The sequence below is a fragment of the Neomonachus schauinslandi genome, chromosome 12, assembly GCF_002201575.2.
Source record: "Neomonachus schauinslandi chromosome 12, ASM220157v2, whole genome shotgun sequence".
NCBI lineage: Eukaryota > Metazoa > Chordata > Mammalia > Carnivora > Phocidae > Neomonachus > Neomonachus schauinslandi.
This window is the reverse complement of record NC_058414.1, coordinates 73,062,087-73,088,852: the sequence shown is the minus strand read 5'-3', so window position 1 is coordinate 73,088,852 and position 26,766 is coordinate 73,062,087. Positions and strand designations below refer to the sequence as shown.

The window sequence follows — 26,766 nt, the reverse complement described above, 5'->3', positions numbered from 1 at the left end:
GATATATTATATAGTTTTGGCAGCTGGTTTGGGATTAAAAGGAATCGTCAATACGGAGAGGGCAGAATCAGGAGGTCAGTTGTTAGAATAATCTTGGAATAAGATGTTGTGTAACGACTTTCTAAGCCAAGCATAATCTGGAGACAATAATCTAAAGCCCACATGGAGGATCCACTTCTTCATATCACAGAATTTAAAACAAAATGATTCAAAGCAATCATAATTTTAAATTTGATATGCCTGCTCTAGAGGGGATTACATTTTCATTAACAGGTTAATTCTCTGTCAGTAAAACAATCCATGAGTCAACATATCCCCAGAGTAAAAGTGGGAGACAGATGTATAAAAGAAAAAAATGATAAAGGATGGGTATTTTTTTCCTGAATTGCAAATGAATAAAAAAGTAAGAGTTGGGGCACTTGGGTGGCTCAGTCATTAAGCGTCTGCCTTCGGCTCAGGTCATGATCCCAGGGTCCTGGGATCGAGCCCCGCATCGGGCTCCCTGCTCCACAGGAGGCCTGCTTCTCCCTCTCCCACTCCCCCTGCTTGTGTTCCCTCTCTAGCTGTGTCTCTCTCTGTCAAATAAGTAAATAAAATCTTTAAAAAAAAAAAAAAAGTAAGAGTAGCACATGGTATACATTTTTGTGTGTAGCTTTCTTTTTTCCCCTGTGAATCAACCAGGCTTGATGGTGGCAGCCCTGATTTTGTACTTGTCATTTTAAGCATTCGTTTACTAAACAAACAGCATTTCATTAAGCAAGACCAATTCCTGAGAGCATTACCTGAGCCCATTAGCTGCCAGACAGTCATTAATTCCTGTGACATGTCCTGGGATGAGATCATTATTATCATTATTATTTTTATCAATTAAGCTCATTTTCAGAAAAAATCCCTATGTAGTCTTAACACTGGATATTTTCTTTCTGAAATATGTTTTTTTTTTTTTAGTATCTCTGTGATAGTGACTTCTTGCTTTCCCCATGTATTTTCACAGACCCTTCGGCTACCACTGAAGATAATTTAAATTCCCTATGTTTAATTCTCTTAGTCCAACAAAAAATTAGAAACAGCTTGCAAGAGTATACTGATAGGCTATTTGGGTTTCTCTGTAATTTTTCTTTATTGGGACTTCTGAAATAATATCTGCTGATCATGTGACTGAATTCAGACGTGGGTGGCAGGATTTCACAAAGGCTCTGAATTTAGCATTTCTTGTTTACAAGAACTGTTGCCCCTGATAAAGATGATGGTTGTTTAGTACAGTTCTACAGAAGGAAAGGCCCAGTCTGACAATAATGGAAAGAACAGATGTTACCCAGAACGTAGGGGCACATGTCAGTGATGGCTTCAACTGGCAGAGAGCATTCTGTCTATTACCACTTCTTCTTCTTCTTTTTTTTTTTTTTTTTACCACTTCTAATACTTTAAGAATTAGAGACAGAAAGAAAACTCATAAGACAACTGTGAAAATTATAAACAACCAAGAAAGGTAAATGAAATATGGTTCTTAAAAATTCCAGGCTGCCCAATAAAAGTAGGAACTTATATTATAGGTCCCGTGGACCATAATGGGGAACACAAATGGCTTGGGGAGTCAGGGAAAAACAGTTCTGACATGTTTGGATGCCAAAGATTTTTAAAGTTGATCTCTTTTGGCCTGGTAAGATTTTATGCATTTTTGTCGTTCCAACCCAGAGGTCCAAGGATTAGTGGATGTTTTTGCCAGCCTGGAGTTCATGTGGTGAAAAGAATGTACGCATGTGACAGTGAAAAAGTGAATGCATAAAGACAAAAGGCTTCTTTTCAAGAAAAGGATAAAAATTAATTACCATTGTAGTCTGGATCCAGAGCTTCAAGACAATGTTCAATTAGAGCTAGTTTACTTAAACATGCTGTGTATGCATCTTAAATATGTCCAGTCCCATTTCAGAACTGCTTCTTTAACACTAACTAGTTTTCAGAATGCTTCACCAGGTAGCATTTCACTGCCCAAGAGAATAGGATGTGAGCCCTATTCCAAATTAGTCTGTAAGGGAAATTACCTCTTTAGTAAAAAAATAAAACATAAAATAATAATAATAATAATAATAACAACAATAAAAGTATTAGGAGCCATTTGAATGTTTGGATGCTAATTTTATATGGGACTAATTAATTCATGTTACTTTTTTTAAAACCTATACTTTTTATTGGTAAGAAGGGAAACACATTTATCAGAATAGCTCAGAAGCACGCAATGGAAAAAAAGAAAGCTGAATCCTTGTTTCCAGCATTTGTTAAATATTTTCCTTGAAGCCAACACAGTACTAGTCACATGACAGGATAGTAAGTTCTATTAATGATGGGCTTTTCATTACCATAGATATGCTTTTGCAATTTTCCTAGATTTCTGCTCCTGGGTCGCATGGTAAGTCGATAGTAGTTATAAACCTCTCAGCATTGTGATCAATACCTTAGGCTGACGTAATCTAGACCTCGGGTGTAATTTACAACAAAGGACAGTTTAGGCAAGCCTCTGTTTTATTACTTTCAATTCACCAACTGATATATTTCACTGGTTTATGACTGAACTTATTTCCAATTTTTGATAGATAGGGAATTGAGATAGTCTTGAAGAAAAATGTCAAGTACTAAAAGGAAAAACATTTTATGGAATTAAAAGCAATAAGCATTTCTTACTTTGGGGCATAATGTCTGTGTACTTATCTCCTGAAATTGTCTAAATTGTGTAGTTACCTGTGTATGTCTAGTCATCCAAATATTAATGAAGTATTCCTTATCTTCCAAACCCACATCATATAACTAAAACAATACTGTACTTAGCCCACTTTTTCCTGAATCTGGATAATAATTAACCATCCATTTGAGCAAAACAAAGAACAGTAATAATCTCTAGACATGAATACTGAGAATTGTGACTCCTGTCATTGTGCTTTTGTGAAACTTTCCCGTAATTTAGACAGATTGGGTTTTTTCTTTTCAAATCTGTTGTATATTCTAGGTTCAAAGAAGGAAATTAGTCATTAGAGATGTGATTAAAGAAATAGTAGGGAGTTTAAGGAAAGAAGAAGCGGTAGAGGTATTCTTCAGGTGTCTGGCACTAAGAGGAAAGGTGCCGCCATTTTGTCACTGTCTTGTCACCCTTCTCAGCGCCCCCCCCCAACACTGCCCCATTAATACTCAAGGACAAGGTGAAATCACAGCTCTGCATCTACTGTATAAAGCAGATATGAGGTGGATGGGGAAAGGATTTGAATTTAAACATCTATAAGGTCTCCCTTCAGGCTTAATTTCCCTTTCCAATCAACCACAGGTTACCGGGGCTCTTATTGTCCAAGATTGAAGATAATAATATCACTATTAATGAGCAACTATGGTGTACTAGGTACCTTTCCATACTTTTTTTTTTTAGTCTTCAAACAACTTCGTGAAGTAAGTAGGATTGGCCTATTTGAGAGAGGTTCAGTATTTTGCCCAAGGTAAGTCAGAGTTTGATTTTATTTGCCTAGGACGCTTCACTTTGGAATGTTTAAACTATGATTTCATACTATATGACAAAGCTATAGTAATCAAAACAGTATGGTATTGGATAAAAACACATATCAGTCAATGGAACAGAATAGAGGGCTCAGGAATAAACCCATGCATACATGGTCAATTAATTTACAACAGAGGAGCCAAGAATATACAATGGGGAAAGGACAATTTTTTCAATAAATTGTGTTGAGAAAACTGAACAGCCACATGTAAGAGAAGGAAACTGACTACCATCTTACACCATACACAAAAATTAACTCAAAATGAATTAACGACTTGAACATAAGATCTGAAGCCATAAAACTCCTAAAAGAAAACATAGGCAGTAAACTCTTTGATATAGGGCGCCTGGGTGGCTCAGTCATTAAGCGTCTGCCTTCGGCTCAGGTCATGATCCCAGGGTCCTGGGATCGAGTCCCACATCGGGCTCCCTGCTCCACGGGAAGCCTGCTTCTCCCTCTCCCACTCCCCCTGCTTGTGTTCCTGCTCTCGCTATCTCTCTCTCTGTCAAATAAATAAATAAAAATCTTTAAAAACAAAAACAAAAACAAAACAAAAACAAAAACTCTTTGATATAGGTCTTGGCAATGATTTTTTGAGTTTGATGCCAAAAGCAATGGCAACAAAAGCAAAAATAAGTAAGTGGGGCTACATCAAACTAAAAAGCTTCTGAACAGGGGTGCCTGAGTGGCTCAGTTAGTTGAGCGTCTGGTTCTTGATTTCGGCTCAGGTCATGATCTCAGGGTCTTGAGATTGAACCCCATGTTGGGCTCTGTGCTGAGCATGGAGCCTGCTTGGTATTCTCTCTCTCTCTCCCTCCACCCCTCCCCAGCTTGTGCAGGCACATGTACACACACTCTTTCTCTCTTTCATAAATAAATAAATAAATAAATAAATAAATAAATAAATAAATAAAAAGCTTCTGCACAGCAAAGGAAGCATCAACAAAACAAAAAGGCAAGCTACGGAAAGGGAGAGAATATTTGCAAATCATGTATCTGATAAGGGGCTAATATCCAAAATATATAAAGAATTCAACCATTCAACAGCAAAAAAAAAAAGATTAAAAAATGGGCAGAGAATCTGAATAGACATTTTTCCAAAGACACATAGATGGCCAACAAGACACACGAAAAATGCTCAACATCGCTAATAATCGGGGAAACACCAACCAAAACCATAATGAGATAATCACCTTACACTTGTTAGAACGGCTATTATCAAAAAGAGAAAAAATAACAAGTGTTGATAAGGATATGGAGAAAAGGGAACGCTTGTGCATTGTTGGTGGGAATGTAAATTGGAAAACAGTATGGAGGTTCTTCAAAAAATTAAAAATAGAACTACCATTTGATTCAGTAACTCCACTTCTGGGTATTTATCCAAAAGGGAAAAAAAACCCCAGTAACTCAAAAAAGATATATGCATGTTCATTGCAGTATTACACACAAAAGCCAAGATATGGAAGCCACTTAAGTGCTCATTGATGGATGAATGGGTAAAGAAAATGTGGTATAGATATATGATGGACTATTATTCAGCCACAAAAAAGCAAATCTTGCTATTTGCCACAACATGGATGGACCTTGATTATGCTAACTGAAGCAAGTCAGACAGAGGACAAATACCATATGATCTCACTTATATGTGGAATCTCTAAAAATAAAAAAAACCTCACAAAAACAAAAGAACAAAAAAACCAAGCTCAAAGATTTGGAGAACAGATTCATGGTAGCCAGAGGTGGGAGATAGGATTGGGACAAACGGGTGAAGGAGGTCCAAAGATACAAACTTCCACTTACAAATTGTGATGCTTCTTCAAGACAGTTTATAGATCTAAGAAATGCATAGTTAAAATATGCACTAGTTGTGTAATTTTGTCTCTTCCATTAAATTCCTTGGGGTGGGAGAGACTGTATTCTTAAATCTCCATTACCTAGTACATGTACTTGACATTTATAGCTGCTAAATAAACATTAATTGAATTAAATGAAATACTAATCAATTTCTTTTATATAATGCTAACTTGTTTCTTGAACCAAATTGGGTAGGTTAACAATGTAAGATGTCTGCAAACATTTGATGTTCTTTTATAGATTGTATATTCCTTCCCCATATTTCTTTAAGGATGCAATCTGCTATGTAGGTCAGAAAGAGCAAAAATATAATTGATGCCTACATTGTGAAGTGAAAAATCCTGTAATTAAAAATACAGACCATCAGAGTGGCTCAGTCAGTTGGGTGTCTGACTCTTGATTTCAGCTCAGGTCTTGATCTCAGGGTTGTGAATTCAAGCCCTGCGTTGGGCTCTACACTGGACACGGAGCCTACTTAAAAAAAAATTTCAGAGCATCAAGCAAAATTTTGTAAAGGAAGATCCTTTTATTGCTCTCTCTCTAGAAAGGTCCTCCCCTCCCCATGTCATTGTTCACCAAATATCATGCAAACTACATAGGTAATAACTGCATCTGTGGTGGTTTAAAGTGATTAAGGATAGGAAAACTTGGTTTCAGTTCAGCGGTTATTTCAGAATCTACTAAGTGCCAGATACTAGGGATATAAAGATGACAGGTTCTTGCCCTTCAGGCACATGGAGTCTGATTGAAGTTCTTAGAGAGGTGCATGTCTTAGCTGGGAGTTTGGCTGTGTACAAGGAATGAATTCTCTCTCATAAAGGATCAGCCCCCATTGTATTTTGTAGGCACCAGTTTCATTTTTGGGTCTTTTTTGAAATCGGATTGCTCCAAAGTGATGCATGATTTTTAGATGACTGAAATATCACCTCTGAATTCCCTTACCATTCCAAGAATATTCACAGAGATAACCTGAAGGTATGTTCTCTAGTAGCTGGGGGCTCCTGAATGTTGGTAACCTTTGTAGATAGAGTAGTTTTTTTTTTTTTTTAAGATTTTATTTATTTATTTGACAGAGAGAGACACAAGAGAGGGAACACAAGCAGGGGCAGTGTGAGAGGGCGAAGCAGGCTTCCCGGAGCAGGGAGCCCGATGTGGGGCTCAATCCCAGGACCCTGGGATCACGACCCGAGCCGAAGGCAGGCGTTTAACGACTGAGCTACCCAGGCGCTCCTAGATAGAGTAGTTTTAAGGGGCTAAGAAGGCCTCTCTCCTCCAACACCCAACTAGATATCTCTCTGCCAAGTATGGGTTTTCAGCTTTATTGTTATAGCTTTTGGTCCAAGCTGCAGCTTGCTGGAGAAGAGCATCATGCTAAAAGGAGGAGACAGGTGCTCTAGCAGTTGAAAGATAGAGAAATGTGGGTAATGTGGCAACTCGAGGCAAACCACTCTTAGAAAGACAGAGAATTCCTGAGATTCAAGGATGCAAATTCCTTTAGCTGCCCAGGAATTAACTAAGGTTCTCATATATGGATGGTCAGATGGAATCAATCTTAGACTTCCTCAGTCATTATGTAAATGGAATAGGTAATCAAGCATGACTAGCAATAACCAACTCTCAGTAACAAGATGATACATTATTTTAATTGTATGATTTATCAAAACAACAACTATTAACATACAAAGTACCATTCAGCTCAACTGCAGGTATAGGCAGTGACAAGTATCTAATTCTTAGAAGAACCACTTACTCTCACAATCTGTCCAGACACATTAACCTAAGGACATGTTTATAAATAGCAAACATGATTTTCACATTGCAGCTTTCTCAAGTGTATATACAGGTGTGTAGTCTTGTTGATGGGTTGTTTCCACAAGCTCTTTCTGTTCCTGATGCATTCATCTCTGGATATTAGTAGAGATATTTGTTTCTGCAGAGTTTTTTTGGTTACCCACCATTTGCAATATTTGTGCATTAGTATCACTCTTTAGTCTTCTGAAACAACATTTAAATTGGAATATGTTTCTACCCTAAAAGTCCTTGTTTTCTTCTGGCAAATTCCACTACTGTCAAAGAGTGTAGGTTGTAATCACTCTCTTGCAACATCAGCCCAGCTCTACCATTGGGCTCCAGTGTAACACACCCTCTTTATAGCTTGCTGTGTTAACCCTTGGCTTCAAGTCCTGGTGATGTAATGAGGGTGGGGTTTACTGGCAATCAGTACATTTCCTTATCACTATTTACAGCCATTGAGAACTATGCTTTTATTAATCCAAGCCTGACATACCTTTTCTGAAATGTTCACAGTGCAGTAATTTTGTGGCCTAACAAAAGTTTTCTTAGATCATTAAAAATAAACATTTTTATAAAAATATAATACTTCAAATGTTTACATTGACAAAAACAGAGTATCCTGTGCCACATGCACTATACAGTAGTAAGCACGAGATCCTACAGAACAAAACATTACAAAAGTCCTGCCCAGAACAACTGTTCATCCAGGTGAAATGGCCAGAACTCTCAGTTGCTTTTATTTCCGCGTAAAATATGTTTTGCTTCCCACAAAGCATGTTCTAATGAAAAACTGGACTCCCAGAAAGTTTTATTACCTCCAATTATTTGTGGGGTGGGAAGCTGCCACCTGAGAAAGAGGCTAACGTTTCCAGTCCATCGATCCTTTCTTTGCCCTACATGAGCCATGATAGGAACCAATGAACCTTTTAGTCAGATGTATTCTGCTTTAACAACATGCTAAGTTACCTTTAAAAACACTTATCACAAATCACTTGTTTGAATCAGAGTCGTCATAAAAAAAAAAAACAACAGACAAACCATCTAAATGTCCACAATCATTAGAATAGTATCATTCTCCGTTGATTTCTAAATGACAACTAATTATTTCATTGTGACTAAGCTACTTTATGAGAACCTTCTTAATGTCACCTATGTACAATATGTAAATATACCTATTAATTTATAAACACATTTCCTGTCCTGCCATTTTGAAACGTTCACTGCATTGTCTATGGATATTTCTCCATGAAAAGGAATGTGATACAAAAATTTAAAAGGGAATGTTTGCCTAATGGGCAAATGACAACATCAGTAATAAAAAATGTTAGTGACCATACAACACATGGAAGTTCTTTGAACCACTTTAAGTCTAAGTGAATGGCTTGGTACTGGGGCCACGTCTGTCTGGGACTTTACCATTTCTTCTGAATTTTCTGTGATCAAGAAGTCCTCAAAATTCATTGCCTCCGTTCCTCATATGAAATCATGTAGGATCCTGATTTTTAAATTTCAACCTAGAATTCAGGTTTTGGCCTGAATGCACAGGAGCATCATCACAGCTGTGGGGTTGCTGTTGGGCACTGGCCTATGGGACAAAGCTTCTGGCTCTGATGCTCTGTCGGCTGATAAATTCCTCAGAATCCAGTCATTTTAAATAGCAATATAAAGTCCTATAATAGTGCGATCTTGGCAAAAGCAAAAAATATCTGGTGCCCTTTCAATGGCCAGGCAGTGAAAAAAAAATTGAACGAAATGTAGACTATTGTTTGGAAAGGTCTATGATGTTTCTCAGAAGGGGGCTGGTGAGTTATCCATCTGTCATGTGTCCCCCTCGCCATCAATGTTATCTTGTGATGACAACAGAGAAGGGTATGGAGCAACACATTTGACATTCACATAAGTAGCGTTCACATGGACGTAGTGCTCCCCAATGAAAGTAGAGAATATTGCTGATATCCTGGAGACCAGTTCAGAAAAAGATGGGCGCAGTTCAGCTTTAGGGTGCCAGCATTTGAGCATCACTTCATATCTATTTCAAAAAGGGAGAAATGCTATGAGAGACATTGTGAAGGCAAGCATTTTGGTAAAAGTAAAGAATATAGGAATGACAGAAGATTCTGTTGAAATTCCTACTTACAAGGGATCTGGGCAGTATTCGGGTTGTAGGAGCCTTCTGCCTTGCAACAAGTAAACTGTTATATCAAAGGTGTTGACGTCAGGGTAAGGTGGTGCTCCTCTTGTCATCAGTTCCCAGAGAAGCACGCCAAAGGACCACTAGTCAAACAATGGAAGGGAGAATCCAGGTGAGGACTGTGACCGTATGAACGTGAAAGGTGATCAGTAGGTCTTGATAACTAAATTTGGCTTAGCATATTCAATACTAATGCTCATTGGGGCAAAAATTTCCTTAAAGGCAATTAGTAAGCTATACATTTTATGATTACACCAGAATTGGATAAAGTTTAGATTATAAATAAATGTAAAGTTTTAAAAAAGAATATCTGAAGTCCACATGATGATTAAGATGTCATCTACAGTTAGTACAGTATGGTTTCCAGGTTCTTACAGGGTCAAAGCATTAACATGTTTCTATCCTTCTCTTTTCTACCAGTTTCACTACAATTTTATATTATTCATAAAAGAAGAAGATAAAGGAAGCTTTCCAAGATTTAAATTTGTTAGATTTCCGAATGAATGTAAATACCCTTTAAGAAATGTAACCATAAACAAAAAAAACAAAGAAACAAAAAAGAAATGTAACCACATCTAACTGTTAATGTTAAAAGGCAAACTCTAAGTTAGTGTAAGTAGAAATCCATATTAAAAATCAGAAGTGATAAAATTGCTAGGCAAGAAGATTCTCTATGGAAAACTAATTTCAATAAAATAAATGTAATTTAAAAATGTTAAAGTACAAGATTGATATAAAACAGCTGTATCAGTACTTTGTAGGAATATTGTAGGGACACAGAGAGGTTAAGTGACCTGCTAGAAATTCCCCCAATAAATCTGAATTCACACGGGGATAAACATTTAAGAGTTCTTGACTCTTGGGTCTTTCTTGGACTACTAAACTGCACTAAATATGCAATTTCTTGATTTAAAGCTACTCGGAACACACTAGGTCATACATATTATCTCCCCCTGGATGTGTGCCAAGGTGAGATGACACAAAGAGAGTAATTCGGCTTTTGTGGGTCACCGCTGGCCGAAGACCCTGGAAATCAGCTCTTCCTTAGCAACACATCTCGGCCACTCACAGACTAAGAAGCATATGGGGGTTGAAATGAGGCCCTAGAAAAAAGGAGGTTTGGAGGGAAAGGAGAACACAGACCAGATAGGCAGAGCAGGAAAATAGAACATTGAGAAGCAAGTGCATCTTGTAGCATTCGGCCAGGAGAATAAAGCATGTCTATCAGTACACTGCCACAGTCCAGAAGAAACTAGGTAGATACTGTGTTGCTGATACAAATCTCCATTAATGGTGCTTTCGTTTGCCCAAGTGCAAGAACCCTTTACCTAGGCCACTGACTGCCTTGATCTAAATAGAGAAAACACTCTTTCCTAGGTGGGAACTAGATAACTGTGCTGTCCCTTGCAGCCTCTCAAAATCGAAGTTTCCAAAGACTGAAAATCTTGAGTCACTTCTGACAACTTCATTGTGTTAGCCTTTAAGTTCCAGAATTTGCATTAAAGTTTAAATCAATTTAACAAGTATCTACTGACACTTGCTGCACAAGTAGGCTACTGTCCAAGTTACTGGATGGGCCTGAGGTTGATTTAACAAGGTTAAGAGTATTATACAACCAACTGTCACACAGAACAGTAAGACAGAATAACTAATACAGAGCAATAATGGAAAAGAGGTACAAATGCTGTGAAAAGTCAAAGAGATAATAGTGGGGTCCTGAGAAAGGCTTCAGGAAGAAAGTGACAGTAAAGCAGATTTGGAAGAATGGGGAGCATTTGTTTTCCAGGTACACAGAATGTGAGGGCAGGAAGAGTATTCTGGATGGAGGGAATGGGCCCAGCGGTGAGAGTCCTTGTGTGTTTTTTTGAACCATATAAGTACAATAGGTCACTCTGCTTGATGTGTGGAGTAGATGAAGTGGACAAGGGATAGATAAAGTTGAAACGGGACCATGCTGTGGGGGTTTTTGAGTGTTGAAAGTGAGTTAAGCTGAAATGGATGAGACCTGCAGTTGAGCTCTAGGAGATGCACCTGTAAACACTACTCTTTAGACAAATAGAAGAAGCCCATTCACATAAGAAGACCAGCTGGGGGCCACCTGGGTGGCTCAGTCGTTAAGTGTCTGCCTTCGGCTCAGGTCATGATCCCAGAGTCCTGGGATCGAGCCCCACATCGGGCTCCCTGCTCTGCGGGAAGCCTGCTTCTCCCTCTCCCTCTCCCACTCCCCCTGCTTGTGTTCCCTCTCTGGCTGTCTTTCTCTCTGTCAAATAAATAAAACCTTAAAAAAAAAAAAGACCAGCTGGGGGGGGTGGTTTCTGAACAAGAATAGGTGAGGGGTGCTACATCTTGGCAACATGGAGTCCAACGAAACTGAACTGTCAAACTAGGGTATATATCCCAAAGAGTATATATCATACAATAAGCCAGGAACAGTCCTTTAAAAAAAGGTTATTTTATTTAATTCTTATAACAACCCTGTAATGTAATTGATTTTGTAGACGCTTTAAGGATGAGGAAAACAAAGTTTTGAGAGGCTGATTACTTGTCTGTGATTAGGTCTCCTAACCCACAGTCTGGGCTATAGGTTGGTCTGGAGCAAATTCACAAAAATGGGGGCAGAGTTGGGTAAATTTCTGAGGAATTATAGGACTTGGGCAATGGCTGGGAATCAGAGGAGGGTTGGAGGACTCAGGGGACAGGAGTGGTGAGAGGGAGGCAGCTTCCAGGGAAAGCACAGTACTGCCTACATTCCAAACTCCCCAGAACAGACTGGGACTGACAAGATGGTGCAGAGAGGGGCAGTGAAGGAGGAGAATGAGGCCGACCTAGAAGAGAGAGGCTGGGGGCCAGGGTAGGGAGTAGGAGGGAGAGAAAGAAGGAAGAGGAGGAGAAAGAGGAAAAGAGGAAGGGAGGGAGGAAGGGAAGAGAAGGGGGGAGAAAGAAAGAAAGGGAAAGTGAGAAGAGGAGGGAGAGGTAGGTGCACAATGCCTGTGCATCAGGAATGATGGAAAGAAGTCAGTTTTAGTTTCTAGATAGGAGAGCTGTGCCATTCACATTTAGTGTGTGCATGGTCCAGCCCTTCTGAATACCTGAGCACCAGCAGTGAGCTCATCTGAGGAATCTCTGCCTAACTTTATCAAAGGTGAAGATCAAGGCAGTTATTAGACATGAGAGACCATTAAAAGCCATAAAAAGTGATAGAAAGTGACACAGCTAAGGCGAGCAAGGAATGGAAACAGCCAGCTTTGAGCATTCAAGAGTAGGTATATTGAGGGGTGCCTGAGTGGCTCAGTCGGTTAAGCGTCTGCTTTTGGCTCGGGTCATGATCCCGGGGTCCTGGGATCCAGCCCTGCGTCGGGCTCCCTGCTCAGCGGGGAGCCTGCTTCTCCTTCGTCCTCTGCCTGCCACTCTGCCTATCTGTGCTCTCTGTCAAATAAATAAATAAAATCTAAAAAAAAAAAGTAGGTAAATTGAGATACAATTTGCAAAAAACCCACAACTGATTAAAAAATGGATAAATTCATAAAATTTTATCAGCTGGTAAATTGATAAAATTTTCAATAAAATTGAAAACTTCTGCTCTTTAAAAGATACCAGTAAAAAAATGAAAAGGCAAGCCACAGACTAGAAAAATATATTTGCAAAAACATGTATCTGATAACATATGCCTATAATCCAAAATACATAAGGAACTCTTAACTCAATAATAAAAAAATAAACTAACCAGTTAAAAAAAAAAATCTAAAACTTAAAAAAAAATGGCAAAAGGACTTGAGCACACACTTCACTAAAGGAGACAGAAGAATGGCAAATACGCACGTGAAAAGATGCTTAACGTTATTAGTCATTTGGGAAATATGAATTGAAAAGAAAATGAGACACCACTACAGCCTACTAGAATGGCTAAAACTCCCAAACCGACAATGCCAAGTGCAGATGAGGATGCTGGACAACTACAACTCTTACATATTACTGTTAGGAATATAAAATGATACAGGTACTGTGGAAAACAGTTGACAGTTTCTCATAAAGTTAAATATATACACTTACCTTACAACCCAGTAATCCTACTTCTGGATATTTACCCGACAGAAATAAACCTTTACACACAAAACCTTTCAGCAAATGTTTAGCAATTGTAACTATGTATAAACATTGCTTAAAACTGGAAAGAACCCAAATATCCTTCAAATTGGGGAAGGGATAAACAAAATGTGGAACATCTGTACAATGGAATACCACTCAGAAGTAAAAAGGAATGAATTACTCTGCTATGAAAAACAGTATAAAAATTAAAAATAGAAACTACCAAAAAACCCACCACCATATGATCCAGCAATCCTACTTCTGGGTATATATTCAAAGGAAATGAAATCAGCGTCTTGAGATATTTTCACATGCATGTTCATAGCTACATTATTCACCATGGCCAAGATATGGAGGCGACTCTAATGCCCATCAACAGATGAATAAAGAAAATGTGGCATATACATATAATGAAATATTATTTAACCTTAAAAAAATCCTGTCATATGCTACAACATCAATGGATCTTGAGGACATTATGCTAAGTGAAATAAGCCAGTCACAAAAAGACAAATACTACATGACTCCACTTATATGAGGTATCTAAGGTAGTCGAGCTCTTAGAAACAGATAGGTTGTCGGGAGAGGGAAATGGGGAGTTATTCAATGGGTATAGAGTTTCAGTTTTGCAAGATGAAGAAGTTGTACAGATTAGTTGCACAACAACCTGTATCTTATTTGTTAACATTATGGCACCATACACTTCAAAATAGTTGAGATGGTCAATTTTCTCTTATGTGTTTTTTGCCACAATTTAAAAAAAAAAAGGGAGAATATCTAGATACATTGATACTACTAACACAACATGGATAACTCTCAAATGCATTATGCTAAGTGAAAGGAGACAGACTCAAAGGCTATTTACTGTAGGACTCCCTTTATATGACACCTAGAAAAGGTAAAACTGTAGAGACACGAAAGAGACCAGTGCTTTCTAGGTCCTAGGATAGGCTAGGGGTTGACTACAAAGGACACAAGGAAATTTTCCTGGCTTATGGAACTGTTCTATATCCTAGTTGTGGTGGTTATACAACTGTATGCATTCTTCAAAACTTGATGAAGTGTACGTTAAAAAGGGTAGAGTTGGTATATTGCATAATGGTGATGCCGTTAACAGAAATAAAGAAGTGAGGAATTGACAGTTGGCGGGAAAGAACTGGACTTTGAACATGGTAACTTTGTGATGCTGATGAAAACAATCCAGGAAGGGAATGGTTGAAATTGTTGAGGGAGGTTGATACATAAAGACCTCCCTCCACCCCCCACCCAAAAAAATCCTGAGTGACAGTTGCATGTAGGATGTGCGAGAAGGAAGAGAAGCCATCAAAACTGAAGAAAACATAACCCAGAAGCAAGAGGAAAACCAGATGGTACAGTGTCTCAGAAACCAAAGGAGGGGGATATTTTGAGAAGGAAGGGGTGGTGGACAATGGTAAGTGCTGCTGCAGGGTGAAAGAGCCTGCTGGTTGAACAACTCAGAAGTCAATACTGACGTTGATCGAAGCACGTGTACTAAGTGCTACACACTGTATAAGACTGGGTATGAGAAACTGCAAACAGAGTGACACTTCTAACTTGTTTGAATGGGCTTCAAGAGAATTTCGGATTTTAGCTGAACTCCATCTGGGCATTTGTGAGAAAGTGGACCTTTCTATAAGCAGGCAAGTGTTTGCTTGTAGGTAGGTCTCTACATACAAGCTTATCACATGCTTTTGGAAATGTTCCATGTCAACATTCAAAAGATTGTGCTGTCTTGGAAATTAAAGTTAATGCAAATTTACCCATGCAGTCAATAACCATTTGCCAAAGCAGCACTGCCTATGGATTACACATGTTCACCCTTTATGTAGTACAATACAGCATCTTTCAATGAAAGGGAGAGAGACATAGCGCTTCGTGTCTACGGAAGCTTATGTAAATCTCCAGTCAAGTATTGGAGTGATGGTTGCTGTCTGAGAAGTGTTGGCCTCTGTGCTATGTGTCCGTGTGTGGAGGTAGTAACATGTGTGTGGGCTTGTCTAAAAGCTCAGAATCCCAACTCGTCTTGAACATTCAAGATTTCATCAGGTTCTTTTTTTTGTTTTGTTTTAAAAGCTTTGCTGAGATATAATTAATGTATCATAAAACTTGCTATTTTTTAGTGTGAGTCAACGATGTTTAGTGTATTTATTTGTGCAGCGATTGTCACAACTCAGTATTTATTTATTTATTTTAAAGATTTTACTTATTTGACAGAGAGAGAGATAGCGAGAGCAGGAACATAAGCAGGGGGAGTGGGAGAGGGAGAAGCAGGTTTCCTGGAGACCAGGGAGCCCGATGCAGGGCTCAATCCCAGGACCCTGGGACCATAATCTGAGCCGAAGGCAGACGCCCAATGACTGAGCCACCCAGGCGCCCCTATTTTTTTTTAAAGATTTTTTTTTTTTTAAGATTTTATTTATTTGACAGAGAGAGACACAGCGAGAGAGGGAACATAAGCAGGGGGAGTGGGAGAGGGAGAAGCAGGCTTCTCGCTGAGCAGGGAGCCCAATGTGGGGCTCGATTCCAGGACACTGGGATCATGACCTGAGCTGAAGGCAGCTGTTTAACCAACTGAGCCACCCAGGCGCCCTAAAAGATTTATTTATTTTAGAGAGAGAGAGAGCGAGCGCAAGAGAGAGTGTGCACACGCACACACACAGCAGGGGGAGGGGCAGAAGGAGAAGGAGAGAATCTCAAGCAGGCTCCCCGCTGAGCATGGAGCCTGAAGCCTGGCTGGATCTCATGACCCTGAGATCATGACCTGAGCTAAAATCAAGAGTTGGCTGCTTAACTGACTGAGCCACCAAGGCAGCCCCACAATTCAGTTTTTAGATCAATTCTAATATCCCAGAAAGTTCCCCATGCCTGTTTTAATCTTTGCTCCTGCCCTCAGTCCTAGGCAACCACTGATCTATTTTTTTGTCTCTGTTGTGTTGCCTTCTTTCTAGAAATCTCATATAAATTGAATCATTCGATATACAGTCTTTCTGAGTCTGTCTTCTTTTGCTGGACCTAATATTTTTGAGGATTATCCATGTTGTAGCAGGCATTAGCAAGTAGTTCCCTTATAGTGCTGAATGGTATTATTCCATAGTATAGAAATGACATGTTTTGCTTATCCATTCACCAGTTGATGGACATTAGGATTGCTCCTGGTTTTTTTCCTATTATGAATAATACTGCTGTGAACATTCATGAACAAGTCTTTGTGTGGGCAAATGTTTCCATGTACTTACTGCTAGCTATTCATATATCTCTTTGGTAAAAGTTCTATTCAAATCTTTTGTCTATTTAAAAAAAAATTGAGTTATTTTGTCTTACTGAGTTGTAAGAGTTGGTCTGGTTCTTAATGGCAGACTAAGAGTCTGGATGGAATGTATGCTCTTTGAGGACAGGTTAATTCTCCCTACCTTATGCCTTCACCTGCCACCATCACTAACATCTTCCCAGCCTACCTCTTCAGCACTCATTTCTTTCATCTCTTTCAGGATCAAAATCACAGGCATTACACTCCATCATGTACTATTACATCCTCTTATTAATCTTATCCACCCCAAAGTCCCATCCCTCCACCATGTCCTGTAACACATTTATTAAAAACAAACTCCCAGTCACTCTCAACTTAGTCTTTAATGTCTCCCCCCGTTCCTCAGGAACTGAAACTCTGCTTTCACTCGAAGACCACAGTGTCTTTGAAACCTGCTGACTCACAGGGAGGAGGGCAGATGACTGCTTGCTTCCCAATGCCATACTCAGATCCCTGTCCCCTGTCATCTCTCAATAGCTGCCAACGCTTTCTCTTTTGAAGTCTATGCCCTCCATTAGTACTATTTTTTGCCTACCTTGTTTGCTGATGTCGCCAGTTTACATTTTTTCCCTTTTCAGTTGTTACCTTCAAGGACTGAAAATTCATGTTTCTCTACCTCTACACATCACAGTCCTCTTGACTTACTACGTGCAAATAGAGTAGGAGTACTCTCTATCCCATTCAACACCCAGGCTCCTCAGCCCACTCTAGACCCCCAAATCATTCAAATCACTCAGCTTTCAAGACTGTTTTTGTGTACTGAGTAGCAGTGGACCCTGATGACCATACCCCATTTCTTCCTGAAACTTTCTCTTCCTCTCACTCTCATGACAGCCTCTTCTCCAAGGTCTCCTACCTCTCTGCTTTTCTCCCTCATTTCCTATGTGTAGGTTCTCCTGAGTAATCGTTTATGGACTCTAAAAAAATCTGTTTCTACCCTTGACCTCTGCTACGGACTGAACTGCAGACCCTCTACCCCTATTCATATGTTGAAACTCTAATTCCCAGTGTGATGGTTTTAGGAGGTGAGGCCTCTGGGAGGTAATTAATTTAGATAAAGGTGGAGCCCCCCCTGATGGCATTGGTACCCTCATGAGAGGAGACACCTGGGAGCTTACTTTTTTTTTTTTTTTAAAGATTTTATTTATTTATTTGACAGAGAGACACAGTGAGAGAGGGAACACAAGCAGGGGGAGTGGGAGAGAGAGAAGCAGGCTTCCCGCCAAGCAGGGAGCCCGATGCGGGGCTTGATCCCAGGACCCTGGGATCATGACCTGAGCCGAAGGCAGACGCTTAACGACTGAGCCACCCAGGTGCCCCTGGGAGCTTACTCTTGTTCTTTCTCCTGCATGAGGACACAGTGCACGCCAGGAAGAGAGCTCTCGCCAGAACCCAACCATGCTGGCACCCTGATCTCACACTTGCAGCCTCTAGAACTGTGAGAAATAAAAGTCTATTGTTTAAGCCACCCAGTCTGTGGTATTTTGTTATGGCAGCCCGAGTTGAATAAGATAACTAACGAGGTTGTACAAGCTGCAGATCCACATTTCCAAATGCCCAGTGGACCTTTCTGCCTGGATGACTTACTCCCAAGTCAAACTCCGTATGTTCAAGCATCAACTGGTATTTTTCCTCATCAACCAACTCCTTTGCTTCACGTATGTGTTACTGCACTAGCATATAATTTTGCTCATCTTTGACTTTTATCAATTTCTTGCTAAATATTGTTATTATCTCTGAGATGCCTTTCCTTCCATCTCTTTTCTGTTCTACAGTTTCTGTATTATTTCAAGTTCTACCTCAAACTTCATCTTCCTGCATCTACTCCTCTCACAACAGAATAAAGAATATTCTCTCTTACAGAATAAAGAAAGACTGTAGTGTTATCTGATTACACTTTACTGTTTCCACATGGCCAGAGAAGAAATTCCAGACTCCCTAGTTTGCTTTCCAAGAACCTCTATGATCTAGGATGAATATATTTTTCCCAGTTTATCCTCAGAACTTCCCTCTGTGCCTCTATTTTTGCCACATCATCCACTGCTTCCTGTTTCCTTAGAACTTTAAAGATGCATATACTTTCCTGCCCCTTGGCCTCACCTGGACTGGTATTTATTTCACTGCCCCTTCTATCCTTTAAGGCCTACACCAAGCACCACCTCCTCTCCCAGGTGGAAGGGAAGTGAGGAATCTGGCTGCCCAGGTGAGTGTCTCTCCCACCCTCAGGACGCAGTGCACGTCTTTTGAAGCTTGTTCGATGAGAGGCTGATCTTTGTAGATAAAGAAGGGCACATTTCTATTTTTTTTTTTTTTTTTTAAGTAGGCTGCACGCCCAACATGAGGCTTGAACTCACCACCCGATCCTGAGATTAAGAGTCACATGCTCTACTGACTGAGCCAGCCAGGCACCAAGAAGGGCACGTTTCTAGCTGGGTGCAGGGATAATGCCCTCACTGCTAGGCCTTCTCAGGTATAGCTTTCAGATTTCTTGAGGGGGAATTCAGCTGCCCTTTTGCGATGAGTGGCTGGACTAATCCCAGTCTACTTTGTGTGACAGTTATTGATGGATATGCCTTCTCTTCTCTGCTGAGCCAAAGTTCCTGGAGGACAGAGTTCAGGCCTGGTTCAGCTCTGGGATTTCCTAAGGACCTAGCATGGTGCCCTGCTAGACAAATGTTTTTGATAAACGAATGAATTTATGAAAACAAACTATGGGTTAGACAATCAAGTTCATTTATACTTACGAAGTAACTGAAATTAGTGGTGTTGAAGGTTTCCTTTTTTGAAAAAATAAAATAGCCATAAAACTACTAAGAATGTTGGGTATGAAAGTAAAAGAGGAGAAGGTCAGGGATGATCAGTACATTACCACATCTGACTTGGTGGTAAACTTCTGAGTTTGCAGACTTTCTAAAGCCATCCACTTCACGGGCAGCTTGGCACCTGTTTTGTTGTGTACACTATAGTATTCTTTATCATACATGTCTCTGGCAAGACCAAAATCAGCAACCTTGACAGTGAATTTTTCATCCAGCCTATGGAAAGGACAAAAATTATTACTGGTGGCTGAAACAGAGTAATTTACAGTGATGCTAAATATCTACAGGTCAGAACAAGGACTTCATATCTGAAATCCATAACTTCTGCAGAGTGGGCTTCATCTGGCCTCTACTGATTAACACTAAATTACAATGGAATTCTTGAATAAAAATGCTCGCCATTTATATTACAAATTCAACAGGCCAAGGAAAGAGATCAATGAATGATGTGGCATAAGAAAACCCCTTTTGCTTTAATGGTAATAAGGTTGGTCCCCTTCCTAGCTTTCCTTTGTTGCTAAATCAAGTATGCCAACTGACTACCCCAAGCATTCACAGATCTCCATTTGTTATTTTACTAGTAATGCTCAGCTTTGTGGGGGAGATATGACAGAGGACTGTTATTCTACCTTTTCTTTCTCAGATGGGCCAAGTTATTACATAAAACTCATATATCCCATCACTGAGGTAACAGAGAAATAGGATACCTAGTAAAGCCTCTAACAAAAACAGCAAGGCTCAACAAAAACCAATTTCCGCTATCTGAGGCCATGCATCCTTTGTTTAAGCTGGCTTTTATGTTGTTACATTGACCCAAACCAAGGTAGGAAATTAATAGCACAGCTCTCTCAGTCACACATACCATAAGTCATGCATCAGTGCCATGTGAGGAAAGCAGTGAATCCATTACAAACTGTTGACTGTTGAATTATACAGCTCAGGCAGCCAGACACAAATAAAGCTCTTTGTATATTCATTCCCCAATACCATTTTTGGTAGGGCTTCTGCAGGCTGACTTCAAATCCAGTCTTAGGAAGTTGCAATATGCTGGTATTTGTGTTACCAGCCCTCTCCTTTCAACTGTAAAATGCTGAAGATCAAATTCTCCCTCCCAAACACTAATGCAGTGTGAAACCACAACATTGGGGGCTACTGGTGGGAAGGGAAAAGAAAAGCAAAAGCACACAACAGCTGTTTAAGACCCCCTCTGGAGAATTCCTTTTAAATTCTCCATTTGATAAAGCCTGAAAGCCCCGCCTACCTCCCCAGTGCTTACATATCGATTTAAAACTGTGACAGAAATAAAGGACTTTTGCATAAGAAGAGAACACATCCTCACTAGTCTTCAACAGTGGGAAACAGATTCCTCTTTGTCACTTAATTTCGACTGTGGGCACAGAGATTCTTATACTTACATACAGTTTCTTGCAGCCAAGTCTCTGTGGACAAACTTTTTGCTTGCAAGATATTTCATGCCTTTGGCTACTTGAAGACCAAAGCCAATAAGATCTTTTACAGTTGGGTTCTGCAATCAAAGAGAATTGAAAACGCATTAAGCTAAGCATCTAATGATCTAGCTATGATCTCAGAATTCTGAAATGTTTATAAGAATTATCTTGTTTCAAACAGTAACTTGTGCCTTGTTGATGACAGCAATCATTTATTAGGTATTTATTATTTGCAAAGCACCAGGCTAGATGCTTTTGTGAATTTTGGCTAATCCTTATACACTTCTTCAGGGTGGATTCCATTTTCCAGATGGGGAAATTCAAGTGTTTTAAAATTATTCTGGTATGGTGGGGCCAACAGATGGAAGACCACTGCCATTGAAAAGAGAGCTAGTTACTCACAATTCCCAAGGGGAGGGGGCACGCCATGCCAAACAAGGCACACAGGGAAGCACCAGGGTTGGTCTAGGAGGCAGAGGGAGCAAGGGGAAAACATAGGAAAGAGCTTGTTTTGTGGTTTCTGAGGAAAGGGAGGCAGATTTAGGATTGGCTAGTTTGAATAATTTCAGCAGGTTCTGGGGTGTAGGGACTATCTGCTGTTGTCTGGTACCTGGCCCTGAAGTGATTACAGTAGGTGGATAGTGTCTCAGAGTGTGAGAGTTCTTTAAAGGAGGTGATTGGGGCATGGGCTCTGGATTGGTTGGTTTGCTTATGAAAGAAGGAAGTTAAGTTGTTTACTATCTCTGGGAATTTGCTAGCTCTGGGAAGGTGAGGCCCTCCAAGGTCATCAAGGAACCAGAAGTCAGAGCATTAGAAATAACCTAAAATTTGTATGGAACCACAAAAGACCCCTAATAGCCACAGCAATTTTGAAAAAGAAAAGCAAAGCTGGAGGCATCATGATTCTGGACTTCAAGCTATATTACAAAACTGTAGTCATCAAGACAGTATGGTACTAGCACAAAAACAGACACATAAATCAATGGAACAGAATAGAAAACTCAGAAATGGACCCACAGCTATATGGTCAACCAATCTTCAACAAAGCAGGAAAGAATACCCAATGGAAGAAAGAAAGTCTCTTCAACAAATGGTGTTGGGAAAACTGGACAGCCACATGCAGAAGAATGAAACTGGACCACTTTCTTATACCATACACAAAAATAAATTCAAAGTGGACCTAAATGTGAGACAGGAAACTATCACAATCCTAGAGGGGAATATAGGCAGCAACCTCTTTGACTTTGGCTGTAGCAACTTCTTACTGATACATCTCCGGAGGCAAGGGAGACAAAAGCAAAAATGAACTACTGGGACTTCATCAAGATAAAAAGCTTCTGCAGAGCAAAGGAAACAATCAACAAAACTAAAAGGCAACCAATGGAGTGGGAGAAGATATTTGCAAATGACAAATTGGATAAAGGGCTAGTATCCAAAATCTATAAAGAACTTACCAAACTCAATACCCCAAAAAGAAATAATCCAGTTAAGAAATGGGCAGAAGACATGAATAGACATTTTCTCCAGAGAAGACATACAAATGGCTAACAGACATATGAAAAGATGCTCAAAATCACTCATCATCAGGGAAATACAAATCAAAACTACAATGAGATCCCACTTAACACCTGTTGGAACAGCTAAATTTAACAATAGTGGAAACAGATGTTGGTGAGGATGCAAACTGGTGCAGCCACTCTGGAAAACAGTATGGAGGTTCCTCAAAAAGTTAAAAATAGAACTACCCTATGACCTAGCAATTGCAATACTAGGTATTTATCCAAAAGATACAAAAGTACAGATTTGAAGGGGTACATGCACCCCGATGTTTATAGCAGCATTCTCAACAATAGCCAAATTATGGAAAGAACCCAAACATCCACTGACTAATGAATGGATAAAGAAGTGGTATACACACACACACACACACACACACACACACACACACACACACACAATGGAATATTACTCAGCCATCAAAAAGAATGAAATCTTGCCATTTGCATTACGTGGATGGAGCTAGAGTATATAATGCTAAGTGAAATAAGTCAGTCAGAGAAAGATAAATACCATATGATTTTACTCATATGAGGAATTTAAGAAATAAAACAGATGACATTAGGGCAAAAAGCTGAAGCTAATGAGAAGTGGCATATGTGGCTATGTTGGGGAAAGTGTTCCAGGCAGATGGAACAGCAAATGCACAGGTCCTGAGTTAGGAGAGTGGTGGTAAGTTTGAAGAATACTAAGGGACTCATTTGTAATTAATTCTTCAGTGTTTGCCTTCTAGAGTTAAAACTCCATGTGGGCTGCTCCTCATTCTGGCCTCTGTGCTTTGCTGTTTCTGGCACATGGTAGGGACTCAAAGATGATTAAATATACATATCAGAGGGATGGTAGATCAAGGCAGCTTGCAGGACAGGTAAGCATCAATGCCCCTGGGAAACCTTTCTAGTACCACTATCTTCCCACCAGGATAGGGGATCTTGAGGTACAAGTGAATTGAATCAAGCTCTATATATCTGAACGGTGCAAACATTTTACATGTGCTTCTTTAACTAAATGCTTTTAAAAAGGTTCAAAACAGGACTTTTGGAAGGCTGGCTGGCTGGCAGCTAGTTTACCAGTTAGTAAGCTTGGTAATATACTTACATGAGTCTCATTTCTAATGAAATTTCGAAGGTCTCCATGTTTCATGTATGGTAGGACCACTAGTGGAGACCCCTCACTTCGAAGGCAGATTCCCAAGAGCGAGAGAACGTTTGGATGACTAAAATCTTTCATGATGATTCCCTCGGTCAGAAACTGGGAAACTTCTCCTATGTCAGTGATTCCTGAGAAATCCAGCAGTGGAGACATTAACATCATTATGGACCAATAAACACTTTGTCAAGGTCAGATTGGGGGAGTTACGGAATGTAAAACCACATGGGTGAATCTTGTCCTGATATCCCATCCTCAGAGTGTTTTTTAATAATACATTTGAGTAAATGATGTTACCCTGTAATGTGCCTTCAAGTCACCTGCAAACTCTAGCCGTTACTTTGTCTCATACAGAAAAAGGAGAGGGAAGCAGGCCAGTCCATTTCTGCAGTGACTGTCTAGGGCAGGGGTCGGAAAACTTCTATAAAGGGCCAGACAGTAAATATTTTTTGGCTCTGTGGGCCACTTGGCCTCTGTTGCAAATACTCAACTCTGCCAATGAGTGCGAAAGCAGCCACAGATAATTATCAATGGAACAATCATTGGGCCAGAGTTTTCTGATCCCTGGAAGAGGAGGGTTTGAAGACCAACGGTTGTCATATGGTATCTAAGTAGACTTTTCTGGTATAACAGTTTCTAATCATGTCCAGATAGAGATCCTGAGGGCCTGACACTAGTCAGCATTGATCAAAGGTTAATGACCTTTAATTTATTAATCTGACTAGTATCAGTGTCGGTGACGATATTTTTTTTTTTACAATGCAATACATTCTGAGACCTGGAAGTCCTCATGTGGATGGAACAGAGATTATGTGGATGGAATGGAGATTAACGCACACCAGGGACAGATAAGGATTTCTTGCTGTTAGGATTGTTCTGAGTACAATGAGCAGTAGTGCCATCTTGTGAGGCAGATTTACTGACAGTCGTTCTTAATCCTTCACTGTTTGTATTTAGGTTTCATATAAACTGTCCCATTAATTACATTGTGGTCAGACTTCCAACAAAACCAACCATATAGAACACTGCTCAGCATGGGGACTTACGTTAAAAAGGTTGAAATACTCTGGCAATAACTTATCTTGGAAGAAAACCTTTCACTTGTGCATTAATAGCTTACTAATTCTGATAAAAATTTGTAAGATAGTCGGTTAACACTTTTCAGGCTACTGCAAATTATAAGCAGAAATTTAGCAATATGGGTAGAAATTTAGCAATATGGGTAGAAAAGGTCTGACTTGGCGTGTGAGACCTGTCAGCAAAGCTGGCGCCAGGAAAACTCTAGTATGACGAGTACATTGGGTTGCACAAGATTTATGCCTTAATTATGGCTCCAGGTCGTCAATAATCTTAGTTAATATCTGAAAGCATTCCCTGCTCCTTAAACAGAGTATACATTCCATTTAACAAAGATTTCCTCAATAACATCTAAAATTAAAAAAAAAATTCTAGCATTGAAAGGGGGTAAGTATCACTTGTTTAGGAAGTTCATTTATGTAGAATACCCTATTCCCCCCCAAAATGCAGATAAATGAGATATTGCCATACTTATGATTTTTCAGTTTCTGCTGGCATATTTTTCTCCTGTTTGTCTTATTTTGTTTTTAAGTCTAATGAAAGTTGTGGTAAAAAAATATAGTAATTTCTTTGGGTAAAATGAGTCATTACTACTGTATGTGCCAACATGCTTCCAATAGTTTCCATAAATGTCACTTGCAAAACAAATATTATAAGCCAAACACAGTTAAATGACACTCAGTTCATCCAAGAACGTCATTTCTCCAAACTCCTATTTATGAAGGCTCTGAGAAATAATTTCTGAGGAAATATTTTAATAAGAATTTAGACCAAGCAAATTTTCAGGATTAGATCCCTAATTCCAGCAGTAGCTGATTTTTCCAGAAGGGAAAGTATAAATCAACATTTTATTATGAACTATTTATTAGTAAACCATGAAAGTGTACTCCATTGTTAAATAAAATATCACTTACGATTCAAGGATTTCACAGCACAGTGAATTTTCTTGTCATCATTGTCCAACAAAGTCCCATGGTACACACACCCAAAATGTCCTACATGAAAGGGAATTTGGTTAGTGCTACATTAGTTTTAATCAGGCAATTATCACTTGCAAAGCCCTTCATGATCTTTATTGCCTTCTTTTTCCTACCTGGCAAAAAAAATGCATTGTTTTTTATACTACTGATTAATTGTACCACCGTGTGTGTTTGTAAAATATGTAGATGTAAGGTATTTCACCCTAAGATATAAGCAATATGATTACTTAATACATGATAAAAAAATTTAGGTGATGTAACTGTTATTAAAGGCTAATATAGCAAAATATTCAACCACAGTGGACACTGAACACAGGAGTAACATCTGCCTCATAAAATAAATTTATTATTTTTGGGGCGCCTGGGTGGCTCAGTTGGTTAAGCATCCGACTCTTCGTTGCAGCTCAGGTTGTAATCTCAGGGTCATGAGATTGAGCACCGCATTGGACTCTGTGCTGACTGCAGAATTTGTTTAAGATTCTCTCTCTCCCTCTGCCCCTCCCCACTGTGTACACTCGCATGCTCTTTCTCTAAATTAAATAAATCTTTTTTAAAAAAGAAATTTATTATTTTTAAGGATCAAATAATATCTTTTAAATGTGAAAATAAGGTTTTATCACATGAAGAAATGCAATAAAAGAAGCTCCCTCTATTCCAGTAAACTAAACTGAAATAAAAATGTTACCATTAGAAATAAGATCAGCATTATAGAATAAGGATTTCCCCCATTAGTCACCGGTTAATACGTAATCCAGGTTGGCAGAAACTGAAAGCCAACTGGCCAAATGAAGCAAATTCATTCTGAGTCATTCCATCTAGTTCTCTCTGGCTTTAGCCACATCACTTTCCAATGGGAGCCTTTCATCCAGTGGCAGTAATTTTCCCCAGAGGTGCCAAACGTCTGATAGCTGTGTAAGTCACTCATTAATTAATTCATCCATCCAGCC

The 26,766-nt window shown here is 39.4% G+C and overlaps 1 protein-coding gene across 1 annotated transcript in view; it reads right to left on the bottom strand.

Moving 5' to 3' along the window:
• Window positions 1-7,021: 7,021 nt before the first annotated feature.
• Window positions 7,022-26,766, bottom strand: part of MET (MET proto-oncogene, receptor tyrosine kinase) — a 114,938-nt gene continuing 95,193 nt past the window's right edge. Inside the window, exons 16-21 of the mRNA XM_021699277.2 lie at window positions 25,754-25,834; window positions 23,712-23,893; window positions 21,027-21,136; window positions 19,662-19,827; window positions 9,325-9,461; window positions 7,022-9,216 (exon numbers count right to left, since the gene is read on the bottom strand). Of these exons, the coding sequence (XP_021554952.1) occupies window positions 9,006-9,216; window positions 9,325-9,461; window positions 19,662-19,827; window positions 21,027-21,136; window positions 23,712-23,893; window positions 25,754-25,834 (887 nt within the window). The 3' untranslated portion in view covers window positions 7,022-9,005. The remainder of the gene's footprint in view (window positions 9,217-9,324; window positions 9,462-19,661; window positions 19,828-21,026; window positions 21,137-23,711; window positions 23,894-25,753; window positions 25,835-26,766) is intronic.